General features: G+C 47.4%; 1 protein-coding gene across 13 annotated transcripts in view; it reads right to left on the bottom strand.

The window, feature by feature from the left end:
- The window catches only part of Fgfr1 (fibroblast growth factor receptor 1), a 54,390-nt gene extending 32,914 nt beyond the window's left edge, over window positions 1-21,476 (bottom strand). For 11 of the 13 annotated variants that reach the window (XM_051182152.1, XM_051182149.1, XM_051182147.1 and 8 more), the window contains exons 1-2: window positions 21,287-21,429; window positions 9,164-9,341 (exon numbers count right to left, since the gene is read on the bottom strand). In XM_051182152.1, coding sequence (XP_051038109.1) covers window positions 9,164-9,254 — 91 coding nt within the window. In that variant the 5' untranslated portion in view covers window positions 9,255-9,341; window positions 21,287-21,429. Of the gene's footprint in view, window positions 1-9,163; window positions 9,342-20,982; window positions 21,002-21,286 lie in introns of those variants that run through there. The other 2 variants (XM_051182153.1, XM_051182146.1) reach the window with 2 other exon arrangements.
- Between the last annotated feature and the right edge of the window lie 5,986 nt (window positions 21,477-27,462).

Raw genomic sequence — 27,462 nt, 5'->3', positions numbered from 1 at the left:
ACTGGTCTCTAACTCAGATCCGCCTGAGTGCTAGGATTAAAGGCATGCCCCACCATGCCCAGCCTTGACTGCTTTTTGAGAAAAGGTCTTGATATATGGCCCTCTCCAGTCTGAAACTTAATATGTAGCCCTCTGCATCCCTTTCTCCAAACACAGTTTTTATACCGTTTAGTGGCTGGAGAAGATGGCTCAGCAGTTAAGAGCACTTGCCACTCTTGCTGAGGACCAGGGTTCTTGGAAATCACATGGGAACTGTCTGTAACTCCAGTTCCAGGGATCCACTGACTTCTGGTTTCCAAGGGCACCAGGCATGCATGTGGTACACTTAACGTACACACAGGCAAAAACATTTACACACATAAACTACAAATTTAAAAAATTGTTAATAAAGCATGACCTATAAACCAACTCTACTGTGCTAGCTGATACTTTGGGGACCCCTGACTAGACCTTTCCCAAGTTTGAAGTCTCTTAAGGCAAGTTTTTGTTCTACAGATGTCTGTAGGCTTGGGAAACACTTTCTTCATGGTACCTCATGGACCTGTGACCGATGGATGACCTGCTCACTGGACTAGTAGGGGTGTCCATTATCCTTGTGGTTGGAGAGGCCGAGGCAATAGAATTACTACTTTAAGGTAGTAAGAATAGCCTCAGAGTGTCACAAAAAAATCAATGAGGCAGGAATCTCAAAGAAAGGTGAAGTCAGACTCCCGGAGGATTCCTGTTGCTCTGCCTGAATTTCAGTTTGATATGAGGATACAGCACAATACAATACTGAAACATATAAAGCAAAATTGTAGTAAGGCCACCCTTTGAATCCTAATTCGCCCATTCACCAAATGTCTAACTTTAGGCAAGTTGCTGGACTTCCCAAGCCTCAATATGCCCCTTTAATTATGGGACTCAAAACTGTCCATGAGATCATCATAAAGATGCAAAGTGTGAAGATGCCACAAAGTAACATTTAATGCTAATCCAAAAAGAGTTTTATTGGTACCACTTCTGAGGAGTTTTTTGATATAGGAATGCAATCAAAAATTTTAAAAATGGGAGCTGGTGAGATGGCTCCGTGGTTAAGAGAGCACTGATTGGTCTTCCAGAGGACCCAAGGTAGATTCCCAGCGCCCACATGGCAGCTCACAACTGTCTGTAACTCCAAGACCTGACACCTTTACACAGACACACATGCAGGCAAAACATCCGTGAAAATAAAATAAATATTAAAAAAATAAAAAGCAAAGGCTGGGGAGATGCTCGGGTAAAAGTGCTTGACAAATAAGCCTTGATGCCAAACATTTACATGTAAAAAGCTGGGCAAGCAGTGAGCCCCCACCTATCCCACAGCGGGAGGGTGGACAGGAGGACCCCTGGGACTTGCTGGCTAGCCAGTGAAGCCTAATTGGTGGTGAGCTTCAGGTTCAATGGAGAGACCCTGTCTTAAATGAGAGAACCTCTGGCTGCTGTGCCCCTGTGCAAGCATCCAGAAACACAGGTACACACAACACCCCTCCCAGCCCCACCCACTCCTGTGCAGCCCCAGCTGTCCTGGAACTCACTCTGTAGACCAGGCTGTCCTGGAACTCACAGAGATCCAACTGCCTCTCCTTCCAGGGTTAAAGGTGTGTGCCACCATGTCCAGTCCAAAAAACCAAAACCAAACCAAACCAAAACAAAAAACAAACAAAAAAACAAAAACAAAACAAAAAACCTGCAAAACATTTTTTAAGGTAACCTCCCTTGGCTACATAGGCAAATTTTATTTGCAAAAAATGTGTTTAGCTGGGTGTGGTGAGTCACACTATAATTTCATCACTCAGGAAGCTGAAGTCAGAGAAGTGCAGTGAGTTTATGTTACATAGTAAGTTCTAGGCTAGCCTGGGCTATAGTGTAAGACCTGTCAAAACACAAGCTTTCCAGTTTGGGAGTGATAGCATATGACTTTAATTTCAACACAGTTTATACAGTAAATCCAGGAGGTCAGCTAAGGTCATAAGGAAGCCCTGTCTAAAAAAAGAAAAGAAAAAAAAAAAAAAAAAAAGATTCAAGTCAACTGTAATTATTGTTGGGCAATGAAAATTTAAGAAGTTATTTCTCTGCCTGTCCAGTTTTTTAGTTTCTGTATAAACTATATATTAGACCACATATCAAAATAATATTTTAGAGGCTTTCCTTGTGTGGTTTTAATTTATTTATTTATGTATTTGTTTATTTATTTATTGAGACAGAGTTTCACTGTGTAGCCCTGGCTGTCCTGGAACTCACTCTCTAGACCAGGCTGGCCTTGAACTCACAGAAATACATCTGCCACTACCTTTCCAAGTGCTAGAGTTAAAGGTGTGAACTACATCCCATCAAAACAATGTTCCTAGAGGGGCATGGTAGCTCAAGCCTTTAAACCCAGCACTTGGGAGGCAGAGGCAGACAGATCTCTGTGAGGCTGAGATCAGCTTGGTCTAAAGAGTGAATTCTGGGACAGCCACAGCTGCTACACAGAGAAACCCTGGCTTGAAAAACAAACCAAATCAAACAAACAAAAAACATTCTTAAAGAATGTGGTAGCACACATTTGTAATTGCAGGATCAGCTTTTGCTATATACTAAGTCCAAGATGTGTCTGGGTTACACGAGAACCCCCTCTTTAAAAACAAATAGTAAAGACATTCTTTTCAATTGCAAAGATCTTTGTTCTAGTGGAATAAAGAGGATCATTTACCTAGTATATACAAAGCCCTGGGCACTAGAGTGGGGTGGGGTAGGGATGACATTCCAAAAAGAAAAAAATACACTGTAGAGCAGAATAAAGTAAGCATTGGATGACTACAAAATGAAAAAGGAGGTCTTAGGATTCATTCATAATATGGAGACATAGGGCCAGAGAGATGCTCAATGGTTAAGAGCACTTGTTGCTTTTGCAGAAGACCCTGGTTCCACTTTCCCCAGCACTGACATGGTGGCTCACACCGATCTGTAACTTCAGTCTCAGGGAGTGATACCCTTTTCTGACCTCCGCAGGCAATGCATACACATAGTCAATACCCATACACATAAAATAAAATCAAATAACATGGAAACAAATGGTCGTGTACAAGGTACACGTTACATTACATTCAAGGAAAACAGGGACCTATTTGGATAGACGGATGGGAACCAGTGAAGGAATGGGCCGGCGATAGCCAGAGTCTAGCAATCACTGTACAGAACCTTGAGGAAACGGTTAGGTACAGACACAGTTTTCTTTCCTAATTAACCACTTGACATTTCAGTGCTGATGTCTCCTACTCAGGCTCACCGGCAGAGCCTACATTTTGCTGAAGAGCCAGGCCCTCTCACCCCCTTTGCCTACATGTTCAGGGTCTGGGAAGCAGGGGCTTTCGGGCTAACCACGAGGGCCACTGCAACACAGCAATGCAGGGGATAAGAACCCTCTCTCCGGCCTTGCTCAGTAGAGGATGGCAGGGACCATGTGGTAAGGGGAAAATGGACACTGGGATTGGCCAGATCGGGGCAGGTCGAGGGCAGGTACCCAAGCTCAATGCTCTACTGGAAGTATAGCCATGAAGAGGGCTCAAGAGACCATTTTCCCCTACAAGTCACATAATAGGTGGACTGCAAAATGCAAGCGAGAGCCGCCTTCTGTGGCAGTGCCTCTCAGCCTTCCTGCCGCTGCCACCCTTGAACACAGTCCCTCATGTGGTGACCCCCAACCATAACATTATTTCATTGCCACTTCATAACTGTAATGTTGCTACTGTTATGTAAACATCTGGTATGAAAACCCTGTGGAGCTGGGGGGGCGGGCACAACCCACAGGTTGAGAACCTAAGGGAATTTCTTAAGAGTTTGTGCCCAGAGCCCCTCAGGAGCCCAGGTAAAGTAATTAACTTGAAACCCAGAGAAGAGGGCTAGCTAGGGTAGGGTAGGCAGACATAAAAGTCTTTGAGAGGAGCCTGGGTATGGCCATCATCTAGAAGCAGAAAACCTAGGCAGCTGAACAACAACAACAACAACGAAAGAAAAAAATGGAGAAGAGAGCGAGCAGCTGGGAGTCTCCCAGTTAGGGGACAAACAGTTGTCTCATTTCCAGGTTCCCTGGAAAAGGGAAGTAAAGGTGTTGTCCAGGGGAAGGAGGCCAGACTTTCCAATAGCCTAGAGTGATGAGACCCAGGAAAAACAGGGCACAGCTGCTGGTCAGGCTTTCTGACCCGGCCCTCACCCCCGGGATAATGATTCCTCACTTCTCCAAGTCCACCCATTACAACCCAGAGCCACCGTGCTCCCAGCTGATAGGGCTGACCCCTGGCTGGGGCCCTGTTGACCCATGATGCGAGGAACCCAGCTCCCTCCTGTTCTTCCCTGGTTCCCTACACTCAGGTAGTCCCGGGACACCAGGTGACAGAGTTGCAGCTCGATCCTTTGTATGGGCTCCCTCCCTGCCCCCACCAACAGCAAGTCTTCTGGATAACCATTTGTTCTTTCTTCCCTGAGAAATTCCTCCTCCCTGACTTTGGGGAGCGGCTGGCAAAGCCAGAGTGGAAAATCAGTGAGGCTAATGGCGCAGCTATGCAGAGGGCTGAGCCAAGAACACAGCCTTGAGCAGTGCGGCTGCCCAGGCCTTGCTGCTGAGCAGGACATGTGAATGCCCTCACATTCTCTCCCAGGCTGAGGAGTGCCCTTCTGCCACCCGCCAGCCTCCTGCTACCAAGCGCCTTCCAAAGGTACTGGTACCACCTCATGGGAGAGAGGGTGTGCATGTGACAAGCTGTGTGTGACAAGGTATGTCCTTCAGGGAAACCTGGCAGCTTAGGATATGCCTCAGACTTCCCAGACCTAAATGTCCACCCTCCATTGAGCAGGGTGTATGTGTGGGGGGCTGTCATTCAACAGCCTTTGCTTCATATAATTCCCCTGGCCTTCTGGGATCCTTTACCATCCAGCGTGAGTTAGACACAAACAGGGTCTTTTCAGAAGAAATTGTACTGGGAGTGGTGGGGGATGTATTCCCTCACGTGTTCCAGGCCAGCTATGTGACACTGTTCCTCAGGCCATTCCAACAGCCTAAGGTGGTGAGGCTACAACATGCCAGCAGTCATACCAAGCTAGGCTCCCAGGCAGCTCAGCTGAAATGCACACCCTCTAGGACCAAAGGTAGCTCAGGACCCCTGGTGTGGAGGCTACCATCAAACTGCGACTGACGGCCTCTGCCTGTCCCCATAGGCACAGGTTTCTGCAGAACAAGGACAAAGCCTTGCTTTGTGGTACACAGGCGGCCTGCAGCCAGCAACAGCTTTTCCATTAAATGTAACCTCTCCTCCCTTCCACCAGCCACCAGACTCCCTCAAATCTGAGTGGGTGGGAGGAGCTGTAAAACCTCAGCCATTAAAACCGCTTATGAGTTGCAGGTTTCTGTGGACGAAGGAAAGTGTTTCAAGGATAGAAGTCTCACACTCTTTGCCCCATCTAGGGTGCTCAGGAAAAATGGGGTGGAAAGGCCACCACTCCCAATGGTCACAATTGGTGGCCTTGCAAAGTTTTGGACATAGCCACTCACTGACTCCTCGGTTCTGTTCTTATCTTTGGAAAGAGGGCATTCGGCCCCAGGGCCTGTGTCCCAGTTTCATTTTACCAACAAACCTCAAAGCCTGATCTGAAACAAACTTAGACTCGGTAATATGGCAAACCGAAGAAGGAAGGAGAGGGAGAGGAGGGGGGAGACTGGTTTTCCTGGAACCCTTATTAAATCAACTTTGTAAGGACAGCCAGAAACTGCAGGCCTCTCAGGTCCCCCAGGGGTGTTTGCAGAGGCGGCCAGGATTGCGTTCAGTCAGGGGAGGGGCTGCCATCTCTCTCCCCCCTCCCCCCAAAGCCTTTCCAAAGCTCAGTGCAAGCAACAACTTCTGAACCAATCTTTTTCACATGGACTACAATTGTTTTTGAAAACAATAGCAGCATTACTTAATAATCAGTGTGGCCAAGACCACAATATGCTGCATGTCTGTGAGGTTCCAAGAGTTTACCCAGCATGAAGAGAAACTATTCCAGTGGTTTTCATATTCTGTCAAAAAGCCACCTCTCCCCAGTACTACAGGAGCAGTGTGTGGTGGCATAAACCTTTAATCCCAGCATATGGAGGCTGAGGCAGGTGACTCTCTGTAGTAAGTTCCAGGACAGCCTGGGCTACACAGTGAGATTCTGTCACAAAGAAAATTAGTAAAGATATAAAATAATGCAATGGTGCCCATGTGGGCATCACAGGTGAATAGAATCATAGTCACCATAAAATTTCATTCATTACACGGAATCCTAGAACAAGAAAAACTAATTAATGCATGTAACAAACAGGAAGCAAGTGAGACTATAAGAAAGGAGTCTGGGAAAAGCTTTTGCAATGGCAAACTGATCTCTTGCCTGAGGTGGTAGTTGCATGGGGTATAGCACTTATGAAAACACACTGAATTACCTGTCTAAAATTGGCACATTTTATACTACATAAATTATACATCAATGAGCTGACTTCAGCCTTGACTACTTACTGTACAGCTTAGTAGCCCTCCCCCCCCCCCACTTCTACTACCCCTCCGTCTGTTCCAAGAACCATTTCTGTACCGGGTGGTGGTGGCACGTCTTTAATCCCAGCACTCAGGAGGCAGAGGCAGGCTGATATCTTGAGGTCAGCCTGGTCTACAGAGTAGGTTCCAGAACAGCCAGGGATATATAAAGAAACCCTATTTTTTTTTGGGGGGGGAACCCCCCCAAACAAAAAACCAACCAATCAAACAAAGATATTCCATCCCCTAGGTCCCGCCTCCATTGTTGAATTGCTACTGCTTCCTGTCCTATGCTCTATGCTGGGTAGACACTCAGCAGTTTCAATGACCCCACCTCTTCCTTAAATCCCTCCTGTGAGTGAGGACCTTCCAGAAAACTGCCTGCCTGCTTGCCACAAGACCTGAACTGCCTGCTTTCCTTTCTTGGGCTGCAAAGAGTCTGTTACCGGAAGAGAAATAGACAGAGGCTGAGGGGGGTGAGGAGCGAGTAGGAAGAGGAGTTTGCATCCAACCACTTAAACCCATGAATTCTATTTCTAGAATGCCATTACTACCCCTGCTTCCCGGTCTCATTCCCTCTGACTGACATTCAACACAACCTTCTATCTTGTCTTTGTGACAACAGTGGCAGATGCATTAATAGCTCCTCACACTTTACGTGGAAGTGTTTTATCTGTATTGTGACATTTAATCCTTTATTATTGTTTCCATTTTAATGATCTGTCACATAATGCAAGCCAACTTTCTGAAAACAGGATCATGTCAGTAAACTTCCAATTTCTCAGCAAGAACCACTTAAATATACTAAGTTCCTCAGCAAGATGCAAGCCTTCCAAATGCTGGCAGGATCCAGTTTTTCCCAGGCGTTACTTTCCACAGTTATTTACTCAGTGACAATACTGCTGTCCACACTTCTTAAGCCTCCCGACTTCAGTTCCATCATTCTGCTCCACCCTGAATGCCCCTTATTAACCCCCTTCGAGACCTGTACCTTGGTACCCTAAGGTAAGATTACAGAGTAAACACCTGTAATCCCAGCACTCACAAGGCTGTGGCAGGAGGGTCATGAGACCAGCCAGGGCTATACAGCAAGATCCTATGTCAAAAACAAAAAGATTAAAGACCCCCCCCTTTTTTTTCTTTTGAGACAAAAATCTGTGTAGTACGGGCTGGCTATACAGGCCAAACTGGGTTCAGACTCACAAAAATCTGCCTCCAAGTACTGGGATTAAAGGCTTATGCCACCATGGGGTGGAAGACCCCAACTTTCTAGACACTCCTACATTCTGTGCATGACATTTCCAATGCATTCTCTTATAACGCCACTGTGTAGCTCAACTGCGAGTCTACTAGGGAGATGGCTCAGCAGTTAAGAGTACTTGCTATTCCTGCATAGGGAAATGGGTTCCCAGCTCCCACATGGCAATTCACAATCATGTTTAATTCCAGTTCCAGGGGATCCATGAATCCTCTTTTGGTCTCTGTGGGCACCAAGGACACATGTAGCACACATACATATATACAGGCAAGACACTCAACTACACAAAATAAAAATAAGTAAATCTTCAATAAATAAATACAGTCCGATTCATATGTATTTCCTCCCTGCTGCTTGATGACACCCTCCCTTTACATACAGATGTCCTCTCACGCTTTGAGTCTCCAGTGTGTTCTAGCTCATGTATGTCTTTGGTTATGCTACTGACTGCAACACAGAGGTCTTATTTCAGCCACTGCACCATCTAGAAAGTCCCACACTTGTCTCTACCCCCTTTCTCATCGCCATCTGCACACACTGGTCATCAAACAGGTGCCTGACAGCTTAGAATGACAGCGCTGTAAACACAGCCAGCCACCACTGTCACAGGCATTTTCAAGGCCCACTACTTTTGAGTCTTCCCTGTGACCAGCCACTAACTCTCAAGTCACACTCACTGCCTTTTGACAGCAGAGATAATGCCAATGTTTATCCTTCAAGTCCCCCAGAAGCCATCAGGTATCTTACGAGCGGCAGGAACAACCTCCAGGACTTATAACAGCACACCAAGGCCAGGGGGCCTCATAATGCCCCATCATCCCTCCTGGTTCTCAGTCTCCCCCAAGTCCCTCAAACAGGCCACCTCCAATGCAAACTATCCATCAAGCGCCCAAATGAGAACTGGAAGACAAAGTCCAAAAAGGCATGTGTTTGTGACTGCTCACCCTATAGAAGATGGGTCTCTGAAAAGCAGAGGTCAATTATCAAGCTTTTCTTATTCTAGAATGTCTCCTCTAAATCTATACTCACAACACTCTTTCTCACTGCAACACATCCCTTTTTACAATCACTTGTGTTAAAGACCTAATTACATTGTTTCTTCAGAAAAAAAAAAGCATAAACTATCCCAAGTACCTCACCTCTGGCAAGTGGGCGTCACCAGTCTTCATGATATCTACCTTTGATAAGCATGCATATTGCGTGCGTGCGTGCGTGCGTGCGTGTGTGTGTGTGTGTGTGTGTGTGTGTCATATATATATCTCCAAGCCCTTTGCTCCTCCAAGCAGGAGGTCTTCCCAGAAGCCCCCACCTTTGTTTCCTCAGCTCAGGGGTCCAGCTGGCCCTCAGCCTGTTATCTTACCTTGTTCAGGCAAGGTCGGGGCTGGCCTGGCCGTGCAGAGTGTGGCTGTGACCAGCACAGCCCAGAAGAGGAGGCACCTCCAGCTCCACATCCCAGTTCTGCACTTAGAGGTTGGTGACAACGCTCCACACCTCCATGGATACTCAACTTGAGCTTGATCTGCCTTCTCAAGCTGACTCTGGGGAAAGAAACAACAGCTATAATAGAAGTTGGGGGTGGGGATTAAGGAAAAGAAGAAAGTTCATCATATCCATGGTTAACCTGCCCAAAAGGATGCTTGGAATAACTAAGTGCTTTTTAAGGTACAAAGGGAATTGAGCCTATACCATCACTGAATCAGAGGTAATAAATAGGCTTAACCTCATAATATAGCTAGATTGTCCTTCAATGGGGCCCTTTGGGGAGGTGATGAGCCATTTAAGAGATAGATCTTCATGGGAGGCTTTTTTGTTTTTGTTTTTCCAGACAGGGTTTCTTTGTATTGCTTTGGAGCCTGTCCTGGAACTAGCTCTGTAGAGCAGGCTAGCCTTGAACTCACAGAGATCCGCCTGCCTCTACCTGGCTGGGACTAAAGGCTCGTGTGCCAACACTACCTGTTGACAAAGAAACAAATGAACCAACCACATACTCCACCTCATGGGAGGTTTTAAGCCAGTTGGAGGCATGCCCTTGAAGGTTACAGAAATCCAGTCTCATATCCCTCCTCACCCTTTCTGTTCCTAGCCATGAGTGAATGACAGCACTGAGCAAGTCTGAAGACATTTTTTCCAGCTCATCATGAAGTGTGCTCAAAAGCAACAGTCAACCATGGACTGAAACCTACAAAACCTTTTCTCTTTTTTTAACTTGATTACCTCAGGCATTTTGTCACAGTGATGGGAAGCTGGTTCTATCCTTCAATTCTGCAGAAGCTGGGTGGGACTGTCGCCATGGAGTCCTTCAAGATAAAAGCCTGACTCGTTTGTGGGAGGAAGTGAAGGAACTCACAAAAGCCCCAAAGGTCACAGGCACTTTCATCAATGTGAGTTGTTGTAGACACAGCCAAGTCCACATGGGACACATACAAGTAGTCCCCAAAATGGCACAGAAATGTCATTAAGATCCCCCAGTCACAAAGCTGGGTGTGGTGGGGCACCCTTTAGTCCCAGCACTTGGGACAGAGGCAGGTGGATTGCTGAGTTCAAGTTTTCTACATAGAAAGTTCCAGAACAGCCAAGAATACAAAGAGAAACCCTGTCTCAACACACTGATCCCCTAAAGAAACCGCAGTCACAAAGATAGGAAGATTTTTAAGATGCAGGCAAATAATACAAAGGCAACAAGAGCACTGGCTGAGGCTGTAAGGGCCCTTCTGAAGCCTAAGGAGGCCCAGGCCCAGGCTTCAGTTCCAGCCCAGCTCAGGATCCCAAAGGTGTCTAGGTCCCTGTGAAGGCCCCAGAATAAAGGCCTTTATCTCTCAATATGAAAAGCAGACGCGAGATTGTAATGGCTGATCAGCAGTGGTGCACACCTTTAATTGCAGCACTCAGGAAGCAGAGGCAAGTGGATCTCTGTGAGTTCAAAGCCAGCCACAGAGGGAGTTACAGGGCAGCTAAAGCTACACAGAGAGACCCCCCCAACACACACACACAAAAAAAAAAAAAAAAAAAAAAAGGAAAATTAGGTGGGTCAGTGTGACCCCACACACACCTCAATCCCAGCCACACATGCACTATTTGTAGGTGGTTGCTGACCTGTGCAAATTTAAAAACAAAACAAATAGCAGATGCTGCTTCAAGTGTAAGTATTGTGCAACTATTTCAAGAGACAGGAATCTGATGACTCCCCAGGCACAAGACTTCATTCCATGTGGGACAATCAATCTGGTGAGAAGCAGAGAGGTAAAAAGTAGGAAACACAGAGACAGGAGGATCTCTGTGAGTTTAAGGCCAGCCTGGTCTACAGAGCAAGTTCTAGGACAGTTTCCAAAGCTACACAGAGAAACCCTGTTTTGAAAAACAAAACAAAACAAAAAAGAGTGGGGTAACAAATCAAGAAACAGAAGGCACACAGGGTGGTGGTCATATACCTTTAATGCCAGCACTCAGGAGGCAGGCAGATCTGTGAGTTCAAAGCCAGTCCGGTCTACACGGTGCGTTCAGAACAGCCAGGGCTATGTATAAGAAACAAAGAAAAAAAAAAAAAAAAAAAAAGGAAAAAGAAATAGGAGGCAAGTAGGTCATAAGAAATATGGAAACCCTGAAAAATCTCCCTAGACATATGCAATAAGATGCCAGAAAACTCCCCTCGCCCACTAGGGATGAACTTCAAGGCTGTTCACAGGTTAAACAAGTGCTCTATCCCAGAGATCTATTCCCAGCTCTCTAAGGACTTTCTTTGTGCCTCTAAAATGTTAAGACTCATCGGCACTTGCAGCTCTACCAGTCTCCCTCCCAGAGAACACATGCTTCACCACTTAGGGTGAAGACAGAACAGGGCACAGTGAGGTGGATCCAGCTACCTCTGAGGTTGGATGGTGATGGATGATGTCTGACAGCCATGAGAAGTGAGGGTGAGGAGACCAGGGTCCTACATGGTGAGGCACAGTCAAGGACTTGCAGAGGCTGACTCAAACAGCTCTAGCTAAAGCCATGGATTCTGTGACCTTTGACCCTTCTCGGGTTTATGAAGGCATTTTATATATATATGATATATATATACATATATATTAAATGTTTTCTTTTATTTACTATTGTTGTGTGTATGTATGTGAGTATATGGCTGTGTCTGTCACAGCACACATGCAAAGGTCGGAGCACAACTCCATGAAGTCGGTTCTCTCCTTTACATGGGTTATGGAGATTGACCTCAGGCTGGCAGGCAGGCAGGCAACTTTCCCTGATGAGTCACCACCCTGGCCCTGTGGCGGTAAAATTTAAAACTTCCTACAGTCCTAAAGAATAGATGATTAATGGCAAAACATCTACAGTGACAGATTGCTTGGCACTATGTGTGGGGTGACAATCTCTGTCTTCCAGGTGTTTTCTGTCCTCCAGGAAACCATCTAAACTATTCAGAGAATCTGCCTCCGGAACATGCCCTAATGTGGTGTTTCAGCCTGCCTCCATCTGAACCAGGCAGGATCCCTCTCTAGTGAGTCAGTCCTGGCTGCCAGAAAACCCCTCAAAACCTTGGTTAGCAGAATGTGTATGTACTACCACTAGCTGTCTCTAAACGTTTACAAAAAGAAAAAGAAAAAAATTAATAATTTCAAACCAAAAGCGAAGTAAATATTTCTCTTCTGGTTTTCTTCTTACTTTTCTGAATTTAGGAAAAGGACTAGAAATGGAAGAAATATTTACTGAATACTCTATGGACTGTATATAAGTAAAATACATTTATAACTATAAAATTTACTTTATTCCTCCCTCCCTGTTTCTAAGGGTTAGTACTAGTTTCTGCTAAGAGATGAAGAAACTGACAGTCTAAGAACTTAAGTACTAAGTTGGGCAGCAGTAGTACATGCCTTTAATCCAAGTGCTCGGGAGGCAGAGGAAGGCAGATCTCTGTGAGTTCGAGGCCAGCTTGGTCTACAAAGCAAGTTCCAGGACAGCCAGGGCTACACAGAGAAAGCCTGTCTTGCTGGGGCAGGGGTAGGGGGTACACTTAAGTACTTTGCTAACAGCAACACTACGACTTGATCCCCAGGTTTGAGGGATATTAATTCAAGATGGGAGAATGCAAATAATTTGATCACACATAACTGGGATACATCTCAGCCTAGCACACAGAAGTTCTTGAGCTCATCCCCAACACAAAAAAATAAAAAAAAACAAAAACTAGCTCTCCTCGTAATGCAGACGCAGGAAGATTCCCATACACCAGAGAAACAAGGGGATGATAAGGACAAATCCAAGTCAATACTGGAAATTACAAGTTCCTGATTCTGTTTCTTTGGTGGACAGAAAGATCTTCGGAAACAAGCCACTCAGGGCCAGTCAGGAGCTAGAGTCAGGCACAACCGAAGACGCCTCTAAACCCACATCTCACATATCCCAACGACATATCTAATCAGTGTGGGGCTATTATCCAGGAAGGCAAACTTGACAAGAACCTGAGTCCCACAGTAACTGACCACTAAATCTTTATATCAACACAGGGTGGATGGGAGGAGGTGGTGTCATAGTGATGTGATTGATTAGATTGCAGCAGACAGCAGCTTCCACCTGTCACCCTGTCCCCTGAGAGGTCTGCCCACCTCCCTCCTCCTAGGTATCTAGCCTATGCCTGGTGATGAGTGTGCTTCAGACACGTCAGACTTTTGGCACCTTCTCTCTGACTCATTTCCAAAAGAGGTACGAGAGTTCCTCCTGCCTCTCCCTCTCCTACCCTCTAGGCCTCAAACTGCACAACAAAAGGATGTTATAGACATTTGGCTTCCTGGTATCAACTCCAGGAATGAAAAGGCTGCTGGGTACGTGCTCCACTATTTGGAATCCTGGAGACAGACATCTTAGCCCTTAGGAATTTCCTCCTTCCTTCATCAAATGACAGGTGGGACCTATAGCCTTGTAGGTGTACACGACCATTTCCCCATAGTGCTACATGTCTCCTCACCAGTCTCTCCACTATCAGTTGAGGTTCCCAGAATTCAAAGCTCAATTTGTCTAGACGAAGAGGTCTTCAATGGAAGCAATGATGAGACCACACGACTTCTATTTTCATACTTGTGGGAAGGTTAAAATATTTGTCCTGACTACATCTGGGTGGTTATAAGGAGCAAATGGACAGTATGAAAGAAACTGAGTGTGTCTCTTTTAAAGTACTTATGCAACAGAAGTTTCAGGGCATCTAGTGGGAAGTCAGAGCCTGGAATACTTGGCCTTGGTCCTTCAAATTCTAAAGGTATACAGTCTATTAACATCAAATCTCTCTGTCTAAAAAAATGATGCAAGAAAACTAGCTGATGCATTCAGGGCCAAGTTATCTGTCATCTTCTTCCTTCTCATCTTCATCTTAAGGGATTAACTTGCAAGTACACACACTTGCATCTGTGTGTGTGTCTGTATGTGCACATGTGCATGGGTACCCGAGAAGAAAGGACATCATATCCTGTACTATATGGCTATAGTAACAGGAGGTTATTCATCACCTGGGAATGGAACTCCAGTCCTCCTGAAGAACAGCTAAGCCATTTCTTCAGGCCCTACCTAGGCCTTGATCTTCCTGTTCTCTAGAGAAGGCAGCCAGTGGCCAATTTTACTGATTACACTGCCACCCTGGGACAGTTGCTTACCCTGGGCTTCAGCTTCCCACCTGAAGGAGGCCACAACATTTTGTCTTCCTGTATCACAGGTGGTTACAGCTCAGTAAGTGGGCAGCACAGTGAGGAGCCTGCTCTCCACAGCAATAGTCTAACAGAAGAAATACTAGTAAATTTGTATTTTAAAAAAAAAATTAGAATTATTTATTTGATGTGTTTGTTCTGCATGCTTGTATGTCTGTGTGCTGTGTGTGCCTGCTGAAGACAGAAGAGGGCATCAGACCCCCCTGAAACTGGAGTTAAATATTGTGAGCCACCATGTGGGGGTGCTGGGAACCAAACCCAGATTCTCTGAAGGAAAGTCAGAGCTCTTAACCACTGAACCATCTCTCCAGACCCCAAACTCCTTGTATTTTGAGTCATTCCTTGACAATACCCTCTATAGAACGCAAACTTCCCACAGGTATTTTGCCCACTCCATCTTCACATCCTTAGTCCTCTAGACTTAGCAAATCTGGTGACTCCTGACCATATGCAGCTGTTGAGCTATTGAAATATGGCTCCTACCAACTAGGGTGTGCTACCAGTGAAAAACAGAAACGGTTCATGAACATTTAGGGGTGTGGGTGTGTGTGTGTGTGTAAAATAGCTCACCAATTTTTTTCTTGTTGGGACCAGGTTCAATGTGTACTTTAGCATGCTTGAAGCACTAGGTTCCATTGCCAGCACTCCCAAATTACAATAACATAATAGGGACACTAAAACTTAATATATACAATGTATTCTTAAAACCTAGACAAGTAAGTTTAAAGTGGATTTCCCCAGTTTCTTCTCACATACTTTCAAATGAGGATACTATTACCCAAAAACTTAAGGAGGCTCCCACTGTATTTGCAGGTCTGTGCAAGCGTCCCTCTTCCACAATAAGGCCAGGTTGGATCTAATCAGCGGACCCCATCTCACAAAACTCTGCTTCCACATGGCTACCTAGCTCCTCAGCCCCGTTCTCTGATTTTCCAATAAATCCCCTGGTGCTTACTGGGCTACTACTCATGGTCCCCACCCTCTTCTCTCCGCTTGTGTAATGGCTAGTTTTGGATCAACTTGGCACAGGATAGAGTAATTTTGGAAGAGGAAATCTCAATTGAGAAAACCTGTGGGCAAGCCTGTGGTATATATTTTCTTGACTGATGATTGACAGAGGGCTCAGCATACTGTGAGCAGTGCCACCCCTGGTCTGGTGGTCCTGTGTGCTATAAGAAAGCAGGCTGAGCAAGTCATGAGGAGCAAGGCAGTAAACAGCACTTCCTTAGGGCTTTCAATTCCTGATTGCAGGTTCCTGCCCTGACTTCCCTCAGTGATGGACAGTTTCCTGGAACTGTAAGCTGAAATAAACCTTTCTTCCTCGAGTTACCTTTACTCAGGGTGTTTAATCACAGCAACAGAATCCCTGACTAAGATACCAAGAGACTGCAGGGTTCTGCAAAGTAGGATCGGTGCCTAACTGCCTGTCCCAAAACCCTCGGCCTTTGGCATAGGAGATATGGACATTTATGTTAAATGGAATGAAAGAAGACAAGAAAGACTGAAAAGAAATAGACCCAGGTCCAGGATCCTCTTTGTGAAATGTCTGGAACCATGCATGTTTCAGATTTAGAAGTTGTTAAGATTCTAAAGTATTTGGTTCGGCTTTTCCAGAAAAGGCCCACACGTAAGATCCCAAATATTTTACAGTCTGAAACTCTTTAAATGCCAACGTGACATGAGCATCTAGGATTCCAGGTTCCTCAACCTCCACATATTCAAGAAAAAAGATTAGATTATCAGGGAAGGAAAAAAAAATGCTACAGCCAGTTCCCTGTGCTAACCAGCCACTCTAATCTGAACAATATCACCAGAGAAATAAATGTTCTAAACATATTGAGGCCCCAGAGTTGAGGACTGTGGTACAGAAGTATGAATCCCTTCAGATTGGGATGACTTAATAAACAGAGGTAACTTTTCCCTCACAATCACTTTAATACACATTTTTAAACGCTAGGTAACTGGCACAAAAGAAATGTTAATTGTAAGGCTGGAGATGACTCAGCTTGCTGCTGTAGAAGGACCATCGGTCCTTCTAGTGAGGTAGGTTCTGCGTTCTGTGACACATGTTCATACTCAGACACACAGATACACACTTACAACTAGACAAAAATAAAAGAGAAAGAAATGCTAATTGCTCATGTGTGTTTATGATGAAGTTTGGTTTATTAAAAATATTTTAAGCATGGGAATTAAGAGAAAGAAACAGGCTTTCAAGAAGGAAGATACATACCCAAGAGTCTGGCTGTGGGTTCCTCTAAGACCAAGTGACTGGTAACAAGGCTGGGGGTTTAGCTCAGCAGTAAAACTGCTTGCCTAGCAAGTGCAAGGCCCTGGGCTCAACTCTCCAACAATGCTGAAACAAAGTAAACTCCTATGTGTGTCTGTGCATGTAAAAATATTTTACATTGAAAAATTAGTAATAACTGTATGGGGTACGGTGTGTGTTTATTATCTCACTCACACTCAAGAGGCTGAGACAGGAGTATTTCAAGCCTGAGGCCAGCCTGAGCCTATATGAGAACCAGACTCAAAAAACAAGCAGGCTGGAGAGACAGATAGCTCAAGAGTTTCCAGCACTTGTTCCTCTTGAAGAGCTAGGTCCAGATCCCAGCACCACAATGTGGCTCCAGTTTCAGGGAAACTGAACATCCTCAGTGACATGAACTCTTCAGTGACCAGAAATCAGGTGGTACACATACATACAATGTGGACAAAACACCAAAACACTCATACACATAAATAAATGTAACAGTGAACAAACAACTTTCCCAGGTGAACACTATTTCCAGGTTTGGGGTGCTTGCGTGCCTGCGTGTCCGTGCATCCACAAATAAGATGTCTTCCAGAGGGGTGGTAATAAGTAAAGAATTCCTATTTAAGAGCAACGAAGACTGGAGGGGGGAAAAACACCCTATCCCATTGGAGGTGTTTGATCCCTCTGGAAACACCAGCCCCTTCACTAAAGACCCCACATCTGGACTCCTGGGTGCATTTAGCTAGACCTCTTCCAGAGCCCTGGGAAAGAGAAACACAAGACAAAGTTTCTCAAGAGGAAATCAAACTCCTCTTAAGTGATGAAAGTGAGGTCTTTTCAGAGCAAGACATCCAAGTCCATTCTCACTCACTCCTTTTCCTCCTGTCGCACAGGCAGGGATCGGGGCCCTCAGCTATCTCGCTGGCCCAGGGGCCCTTTCCTTGCCTCCAGGTTTTGTAATCTCTTTCAATGGCTGTTGAAGAGCTTTGGAGGAAATGTAGTATCACTTGTCATCCCTGCACTCTGGAGGGATGTATAAAGGTCAGCAGTTCAAGGCCATCCTGCATGCTGAGTTTGAAGCCAGCTTGGGCCTCATGAGGTTGAACTCACATGGGAAAAGAGAAAGTTCTTTTTTGAAAAGATTTATTTTCAATTACACATATATGCATGTGTATATGTGCATGCTAGTTCGGGTATCTATGGAGAGACAGATTTCCTATGAACTGTCCCATATACATGCTGGGAACTGAACCCAATTCCTCTGAAATCAAAGCCAGTGTTTTGTTTTTAGAGACAGGGTTTCTCTGTGTAGCTTTGGCTGTCTGGAACTCACTGTGTAGATCGGCCTGGCCTCTAACTCGGGGAGATCCATCTGCCTCTGCTTCCTGAGTGCTGGAATTAAAGATGTGAACCACCATTGCCAGGCTGCAGCCAGTGCTTGTAACTGCCGAGCCATCTCTCCAGCCTGAAAAGCACTCTTGCAACCTGTTATCTCTTCTGGAGCACTGTGACACCCATGGGCACACACATAAATAAATGAGTAAATAAATGTAATTTTAAGAATGATTAAAAAAAAAAGTCATGAAAAGGAAAAAAAAAAAAGCCTTTGGAGACACTAACTGCAAAACCCCAAGCTTCACAGGAACAAATCTTTTGAGCCTTGCATCAGGTCAATAACACAAATAAGCAAAACGAAGGTCATTAGCAGCAGTCTACAGATTCTCTTTGGTCTCCAGGGTTGAAGTCTGCCTACGAATGCTCCATTCAATTTTCTCATCCAGAGTCCATCCTGAATAAAGCTAGTTCCGGTTTAGGGTGCCTATATGTATTCTATCTTCTTTTGTAAGGAGACAGTGATGACATTTTTGGTGGCCCTCTGTTCCTTCTGTCCCTTTGCTTCACTTGCTACTCAAAGGGTAACTTCCAACATGCTTCACCACCAGAGGCCAAGGAAAACAACACTCTAAGACTGTACCTTGGAACCAAGGGAAGTGATGCCCATGTTTGTCCAACCTCCCATGTGAAAACACCTCTAAAACTGGCATTGGAAGCACGCAAGGCTCTCAACCCATGGCCATCACTGAAAAGCTGACAGCTATGACTAAGAGTAAATGCAACATATTTCAAGTAGCTTGTCACTGATGAAACATGTAAATGTCCTGGCTGGAACCAAGCCCCAGAAAGCGTCTCAGTCCCCAAACACTTAGTAAGAAGGGGTCAGCAGGGTCTCAGGAGTGTGTTCCAACTAGGGAAATATGTAAACAAGCCATTAGGGAAGAAGGCGAGACATCAGTACAGTTGGCATGTATTAGTTGAGCTTGCCGGCCTTAGGTCACGGAAAGGAAGGGACACCACCCCAGCGTGGGGGTAATTGGCTAGACCATGGGCGGTCAGTCCCAGAGGCCTTGCTACTTAGCTTTCAAACAAGCCTCAGAGAAACCAGGAGCCTGGCCAAGGGAGGAAAACAGCCACTTGCTGCTCAACCATCTCAGGCCAAAGGTTCTACAATTTAGATACTATTCCAAAAAAAGCACTGGTCCGGAGGTGCAAAGACCAGGGTACATCTGCGAAGGAAACAGTCACCTTAATTACCATGTCTAGAGAAAGTGCGATTTCATTACAGCCTCCAAAACTACCGCCCCAAGGAGGAAACCAGAGAAGTGTTTTCAATTTAAAAGACTGGAGAGGGTAAGAGGCACCAATTCTCCCCACCCTGACGCCAACTTTGGACCCTTTGGATGCTTTGCTGTCCCCGCCCCCGAAAGAATATTGCAAAAAAAAAAAAAAAAAAAAAAATGGACATTCCATCCCTAGCCCTGAAGTGATTGTTTAAACGGCCAAACACTCCATTTTAAGTTTGCAAGGGCTGCAACCCAAGGAACTCACTGAAAACGTAAGGCACCTCTGGCTGCCAGAGGCGGCCGCTGCACCCTGCTTGCTCCTGCTGCACCCTGCTTGCTCCTTCATCAAGTATGGAACCCCGCCAGGGACCCGGACGCGTGGCGATAGGTGGGCTCGCGGTGTCCACACGGGACAGACGCTCCAAGTATAATTAAAGGGCGATGCTTTGGCTCCAGTACACGTCAAGGCCTATTTTGGCCCAGACCCACCGACAAGGGCCACCTATAGTAAGCAAGCCGCTCCCAAGCGGTCCAGGGAATTATGGCCTCATCTCCCAAGATCATTCTCTTTGGCACAACCCCCGGCCACCCATGGCTCGCCACCAGCAGGAGGGACTAGCATGGAGAAATCCAAACTCACTTGCGATCCACAACTTTCTTTTCTCTTCCAACCCAAAGCCTCCTCTCCACGTCTCAAGAAATTTTAAGGAGTGGTGGTGACTTGTGGAAGAATCTCAGCTTTAATTTAGGAGGGGGAGGGGAGGAAGAGGGATGTTTAATAATGTGGCTGCGGTGTACCCGTGTAGGGTGAAACGGAACCAGATGCGGCAGCTACATCTGGGAAATGGGGGGTTGGGTAGGGGAGAAAAACGCCGCCGAAATGCTTTGCAAATGAGTTAATAGCTTCTAGGCCCAGAAAAATAGAACTCCCCCACTGCAGTCCCAAGGTGTTCAGCTGCTCCACTGGGGGTAAATGCAAACCCCACTATAAAAAAAGAGTAAATTCCTTCAAAATATGGGTACTCGCCTGTTTTATCCCGCCAGCGACACCACTAGAGGAGGCGCGGGAAGAGCGGAGAGGGGGTCTGGGCCAGAGAAGCAACAAGCGGGCAGAGGGCTCTGCAAGGGAACGGCCCTCATCCCTTCCCCCACTTCCCAGAACGATCCAGACCCTGCAGCCCCCTCCCCTTCCCCAGACCCCTTCAGAAGTCCTCCAGGTCTAAGACTTAACTAGAACACCATCACCACCACCCCTCGGAAAGGGGGAATCTTTGCTCGTTCTCCACTAAAGCCGATTCAGCCATTTGGTGACGACACCTCCTTCCAACCTATTCCAAGACAAGCTAGCCTTCCCCACCACTTCCTTTCCTCCTCAAGCCCCCAACCCGGACCCCAGACTTTCCGGGACGTGGAAAAACACTTAAAAAGGTCCCAGATGTGGGGTGTTGTGCCTAAAGCCATCGGCTGAATCGGGGTGAATCCTCACAAGAGGACCAAAAGAGATGGAGTGTACACACGTAACACACACACACACACACACACACACACACACACACACACACACACACGCTCCACCTCACAGCCCACTCCCGCCCTTCTCGCCGCTGGAACCCACGGCCTCCGCCGCCCTCTCCTCGCCCGGGAGAGTCGGGGTCCGGACTCAGAGCGCTGCAGCTGCCTCGCCAGCCCCGGAGCGCGAGTTGGCGGAAAAGTTGGGCAGCGGGCAGCAGCGGCGGGCCCCGCGCGGGGAGGGGGCGCGGGCGGCGACGCTGGCCGAGGGAGGAGGGACGGGGCGCCGAAGAGGGAGTAGAGCTGGGGTGGGGAGGACGGAGGAGGGAGGCGCGGGCTGCAGCGGGCGAAGCGCGGGGGCCGCTCGGGACGCCCAGCCAGCCGGCTCTGCGGACGCCGGCGACTCTTACCTCACTTGGCGCTGCGGTCCCGCCTCTGGAGAGCTCGCCGTGGTGCGGCGGGTGTCTGTGGCTTGCGCTCGGACTAGTCGTCTCCCGGTTCCGTCCAGGTCCTGGTGGGGTCGTGAGAGCTCCACGGCCGAGGCACGACTCGCGGCGACACTCGGAGCCCGGCGCCTCCAGCCCAGGCGGGAACAATGGAGCCGAAGCTGGTGCCCCGGAGGCGGGGCGGGGGGAGGGCTCGGGTCCGCCGCCGGGGGTCCCCAGATCGTGCGCCCCCCACTCTCCAGAACGCGGCGGCGGCTCCTCACGCTTCTGGCAGCCCAGGTTCCATCGTCCCTCCGGGGGCCGCGGTGTGCACTGACTGCAGCGCTGGTGTGTTGCGCCCCTGGGAGCGGAGAAAAGTCCTCGGGCTCCGCTGCTTTTCCAGCTGCGGCGCGCGCTCGCGGCCGGGAAAGGCGAGGTCGCCGCAATGCGCTAAGCACAGTGTCTGTCCAGTCCGGACGTTGCAGCCCAGCTCCCTGTGCAGTCTGGATCCTCGGCACGCAACGACTGCACCGGCGTCCCGGCTCCCGTTCAGCGCCACCCGTCACCGAGGGCCCCACAACGGTACCCGCAGGAGCGCTCCGAGCGCTGTGCGCCGGCGAGGCGCGAGGGCTCGCTCTCTCACTCCCACCCGGCGCTAGTCCCACCTCCTCCTCCTCCCCCTGCAGATGCCTGCTGGGCCTTGTAGTTCCCAAGCCGCCGCCTGGGACAAGCCTGGAGCGGAGCAGAGCCGTTTTATAGTCTGGTCTGGCTTGAGCATCGCCTGGAGGGCTCCCGAATTTCAGGCCATGAATAGATCAGAAATTTGGGGATGGGAGCGGGAGGGGGGGGAGGGAACGGGGGACTAGCACTATAATCTTGAGGCTGTACTTGGCACCTCGATCTTTGATTATCTGTGTGCCTTAGGGAATGGTTTGGTGCTCTAAATCTCAGTTTTCCATCTGTAAAAAAGAAAGGAAGGAAGGAAGGAAGGAAGGGAGGGAGGAAGGAAGGAAGGAAGGAAGAAAGAAAGGAAGATATACACAAAGTGGAGGAATAAATAGGACCCTCATATAGTTCACAATAAATACGAGCTTTTTAAATTGATGGATGAGTCGATCTTCCCGCTCTCCATCCCCTCCTCCTTACTTAGACCCTTTCCTTGGATCTCAACTTTCCCCAGCCACATAATTTAGGTTTTGTGGTTCACTCTGGAATGGACCCTGCAAATTCTACAGTGCCTTTCTTGGTAGCCTCAGAAATCACCAGCTTTCAATGAATGTTCAGGAAGCAAGTAAGAAGTGAGTAGTTGCAGGAGAGGAGCACCTCTCCCCGCTTAGGGGTTAATCAGAGCCAACCCAAAGACACCACGGTATGCTACTAATGAATGAAATGCCCTTCCTACCAGATTCGTCCACAGAGTGGTTAATCTGTTTTTCTTTAATCCAATGGGCTTGAGTCCAGTGGGCCTGAAACCTGTTGGGAATGTTGACAAAGACAATGCTTGTTCCTGCTTGGACATGAGGAATCCTGACATCCTAATGAAGCACGCTAAGACAGTAGGTAGGGTCTTTGCTGACAGGAACTCAGTTTCCAGCATGGAATGAACCAAAAGTGAAGGTGCAGACCTGATTCCTAGCACTGGGAAGGTGGAGGAGAATCAGAGGCTCAAGGTGGTCATTCGTTGCCTAGGGAGTAAGAAGACAGCCTGTGCTAGAGACCCTATCTCAAACAAAGGGGAAAGATGGGCTGGGGATGAAGCTGAATTGGGAGACAGAGCTTTGATTCCAGCACATTCTAAACCTGAATGGGTGGTAGAAACCTGTAGACTTGTTACATAGCAATGGGGGGGGGGGGGAAGAGCTCTGCAAATTTTCCTAAAAGTCCATCAAGGTAGGTGTGAAGAATTCGTCCACATTTTCCACCACTCAAATACTTTGGACGTGATATATATCTGATAAAATAAAGTCACAGGTGTCCCTATGGGTCTCCCCCCCTTGAGACTCAGGCTTAATAATGAGTGTCACTTCACCAAAAGGGTTACACAAGTAAAAAGACACTGAGACACTGTGAAAAGAACTGTTCCCTCAGGAACCAATCAAAAGACCAAGTTGTGACAGTTTGAATACCAAATTATCTGATGTTGAACAGTTTCCTATGTGGCCACCAGGTGACAAAATAGTAAGCTACATGATGTTATCACAAATGTGAAGGGTGGAGGAGAAGGGCTAGAGTTTATTGATTTATTGACGTTCAGGTTTTTTTTTTTTTTTTTTTTTTGGAGAGGCAGTTTTATGCTGTAGCTAAGGATAACCTGTAACTCACTATGTAGCCTCAAACTCGAGGTGATCTTCCAACCTTCGCCTCTTGAGTGTTAAGTTATAAACCAGCAGCAAGCCTAACAAAGCTGGGTATTTAGCTCAGGGGGTAGGTCCTGTGCTTAGCATATGCAAAGATCTGGGTTCAAAATGGGGAAGAGGGAAATGCAGAATAAAATGTTTATTGAGTGCTCAAAAAGTAAGCATTCAGCAAGCATTTTCTGAATAAATGAATAATCAAAAACTAAGTAAAAGCAGAAGCAACAGCCAAGTTTTAAGGGTTCTTACCCCTATAAGCATATCCTTGTACTCTTCAATCCCTTAGCTCCTGGGCAGAGCCCATTTATCCTCTCATAGGAGCTGCCAAACAGCCTTCTCTGCCACCCCAGGCACCGGGAGATGCTGCAGCCTCCTGCTGTACCTATTGATTTTATACTTAACATGGTTTGCTAGTTGTCTTTTTTACTTTGTTGCTTCTCTCCAGCAAGCTTCTAAACTGTTCTAGGGCAATGGTCCCATCAGTACCTCTTACCTATCTCAAGAGATTTCTCCTGAGATACATACTTCTGTTGTTTGGGGCCTGGCTGCGCTTAAGAAACCAGGGTTACCAGAGAAAGAGACCTGCCACCTGAGGTAAGGACAGGGAAGGTGAGTCATAGAAAATGCAGATCCGATGACTGGGACCACACTTCCACGTCCTTCCTTCCTTCCTGAGGACAGTTTTTAGCACTTCATCCCAGTAGCTCTTCTGACAAAGATCTTTATTTATTTAGAGACAAGATCTTACTATGACTTCTACACTGACCTCCCCAAAAGCAGGCATTCAGGACTGTACCTCCAGGCCCTTCTAAAACAAGAGGGGTTTGATACAGCCTTGCCCTAGGGATTTGGCTCAGTGACATGCTTGCCTAGGGGGAGTTCAGTCTCTCTCTCTCTGTTTCCTATAATTAAATGTATTAAATTATATTTTTATAATCCAGTCCTTTAAATTTTGACTTCTTTTGAAACATCTGAAGAGCTAAAAGTTGAAAATATGTCCTTGCTGTATCCAGAAGAAAAAAAGAAAGAAAGAAAGAAAGAAAGAAAGAAAGAAAGAAAAAGAAAGATCCACAGGCCTATTTGGTGTTGAGGTTCGAAGTTTGACACCCTTAAGGCAATTCTTCTATAGATTTAGGGGTATAGGAATAAAAATGAGTTGTCAGCTTGCTAGCTGTCGGTCTGTCCACCTGCTCTCCCGGAAACAGCTAGAGAGGCTGGACTGGAGAAGGTGACTGGCCCAGAGGAGGCAGATCCCCAGATACCGCCAGGGCGCCTGCTTTTCTCCCTGTAGCCCAGGGCACTCCCGCCCTGCTCTTGCAGAGTCACAGACCCTCACGGAGCCTTACTCCAGCGACAGCTCTGGGACGCCTCAGGCCACAGGGTGGGGCAACCGCGGCGGGGCCCTGGCCTGCACGGAGGGTGAGGGCGCCTGGCAGTTGTCTCTTTACCGGGAAACGTAATCTTCCCTCTGAGATAACAAAGAGCTGGGAGGGTCACGAAGGGTTTGGAGGCCCCTCGCCTGGCCAGTGGGTCAGCAGAGGGGGAGACAAAGGCTTTGCACTCCAGGACCAGAGATAACCAGGGGGCCTGCTGCCTCTCGGATCTGGGGGAGGAGGGGAGTGGTGCTGACTACAAGGGGGAAACCAGGCTCTCCCCCAAAGCCCCCGCTGCCTTCTTTGTTTCGGAATACGACTACAGAGCCTTCCCTCTGCCTCAGCGGTTCCAGCAAGAAGGCAAGAATTTATAGCAGGGCTCTCTGCGAGCTGTTAACTCGGAAATCAACCGTGCCCACCGGGGCGAGCACCCCTTCCTGCTCCTGCCATCAGTGATCAACGGATGGAGAGATGAAACAGAGACTCTAGGTCCCGTGTCCTCCCTCCTCCCACCCTCCACCAGCCCAGCCCACTGGAGTCCTTGGAAGGCTGGGAACCGACCAGGCTAGCTGGGACAGGGGTCGAAGGAGGGGATGCAAGAGTCCCATGCCTTCTAGGGCCTTGTTCACAGGCCCTAGAGAGCAGGTGGGCTGCTTGTGCCTTTTGCCCCAGGCTCCTGGAGTTAGGGACAGCAGCCAGTTACCATCTGGCCGCCATTTGGTGACCCCTGACTGTTTCTCGAGCAGCATCCGTGAGTGAATGAAGGGAGGGACGGTGTCTTGTTTGGCATGACGTTTTTGTAAATAAGTTTCAGTTTGTTTTATATGCTGGGAGTGGCCCAGTGTCTGCTTGAGGAGGGACACTGGTATGCCCGGCTCTGCTGGTCATAGCCTCTAAGAGAACAGATTAGGAAAGGAGGTGTCATCTGGGCAGTAGTGGCACACACCTTTAATTCCAACACTCGGGAAGCAGAGGCAGGTGGATCTCTGGGAGTTTGAGGTCAGCTTGGTCTATAGAATGAGTTCCAGGACAGGCTCCAAGACTACACAGGAAAAACTGTGTCTCGAAAAAACCAGAGGTGTGTGGGGGGGGGGGTGAATTTTGAAAGGTAATAGATGCCAAGCAAACACCCAGACTTGCCTGGAATGGTTGAGGATATTAGGCCCAGAGATACCTGGAAGGAGATGGGTTAGGCTGACATTGGGTCAGTTTTGAGTGTGGTTCCGAATCTGCCATTCTATTCACCCTATGTGATCAGGGCAAATTTCCTTCTGTCCTTTCTTTCCAGGATGGTACCTGGAAGATTCCAAGAGTAATTCTTAAGATTGTTGAAAGGATTAAGTGAGATACTTCAATAATGCGCCTGGCATGGTGCCTAGCACACTGTAGGTGCAGCATAAATACCCGTCATTGTTATTACATTACACCAGGAGCTTTCTTTGGTCCAGGGAGTCTCTTCTGCAGCCTGGTTTCTAGGTTCTGTATGGCCTTACTATCCGCTCTGCACCTCTAACCCTGCCTGAAATCCCTCTCTTCCAGCACTAGCTGCACAAAAGAGTATTTTCTACATATATGTCCCCTCCCTTTTGGCACCCTGAGATAAGCAGCCCCCCTTGTGTTATAGGTCTTGCTAGGAAACAAGAGGCAAAGCAAATTGTAAAACCTTGGTCTCTGGTCTAACTCTCCAAGTCCCCTGAGAATGCTAGCTGAAGGCAAATTGGCCTTTCGTCCTGTTTTTCTTCAGGACACTCCAGAGTTTCCCTTCCTCCACCTTTCAGACCTTTCCCAGTTAAAGCCACCAATCCATCCAAGGCATGGAGACTAGAGAGGTGACAGAGCAAACACTCTGCATTTCTGAGAAGCCCCAGGGTGGGTGGGGGTGGGGGTGTTTCTGAGGCTTCTGCTCTTTCTAGGGACAAAGATCAAAGATTCAGGGTTAGACGGAGACACTTGGGAATTGAACTTTGAAGTGGATTCCATCCAAGTTGCAAACAATTTCTGCTAGGTGGTTAAGAACTTTTGGTGATATCAGGAGAGCTAAAGAGGAAAAGAACTTAAAAATAGGCGATGGAGCTGAAGATCACAGTAGAGTGGTTTCCTAGCATGCACTAGCCAGGGTTTAGTCCCCAGCACCACATAAACTGGATCCCCAACACCAAGTACATGGAGCATGTTGGCACAGGTTTGTAAAACAACACTCAGGACATTCATCAGTAGTCAGGGTCATCCTCCTGCCAGGGTGAGTTTGGGGCCAGTATGAAACCCTGTCTTTAAGTATGGGGGGGGGGAGAAAACAAAACATCTGGCTCCAATAATTCTTTTTGATGAGATTATCACACAATAATAAAGACCAGAAGAGGGTGTTGGATTCCTTGGCTTTGGGTCTGGACTTTCAGGTGTTAGTGAGCTGCCTGACAGAGATGCTGGGAACAGA

The sequence above is a fragment of the Phodopus roborovskii genome, unplaced genomic scaffold (assembly GCF_943737965.1).
Source record: "Phodopus roborovskii unplaced genomic scaffold, PHOROB, whole genome shotgun sequence".
In the NCBI taxonomy this organism is placed as follows: Eukaryota; Metazoa; Chordata; class Mammalia; order Rodentia; family Cricetidae; genus Phodopus; species Phodopus roborovskii.
The sequence above is the reverse complement of the archived record's forward strand: the minus strand, read 5'-3'. Positions and strand labels throughout refer to the sequence as shown.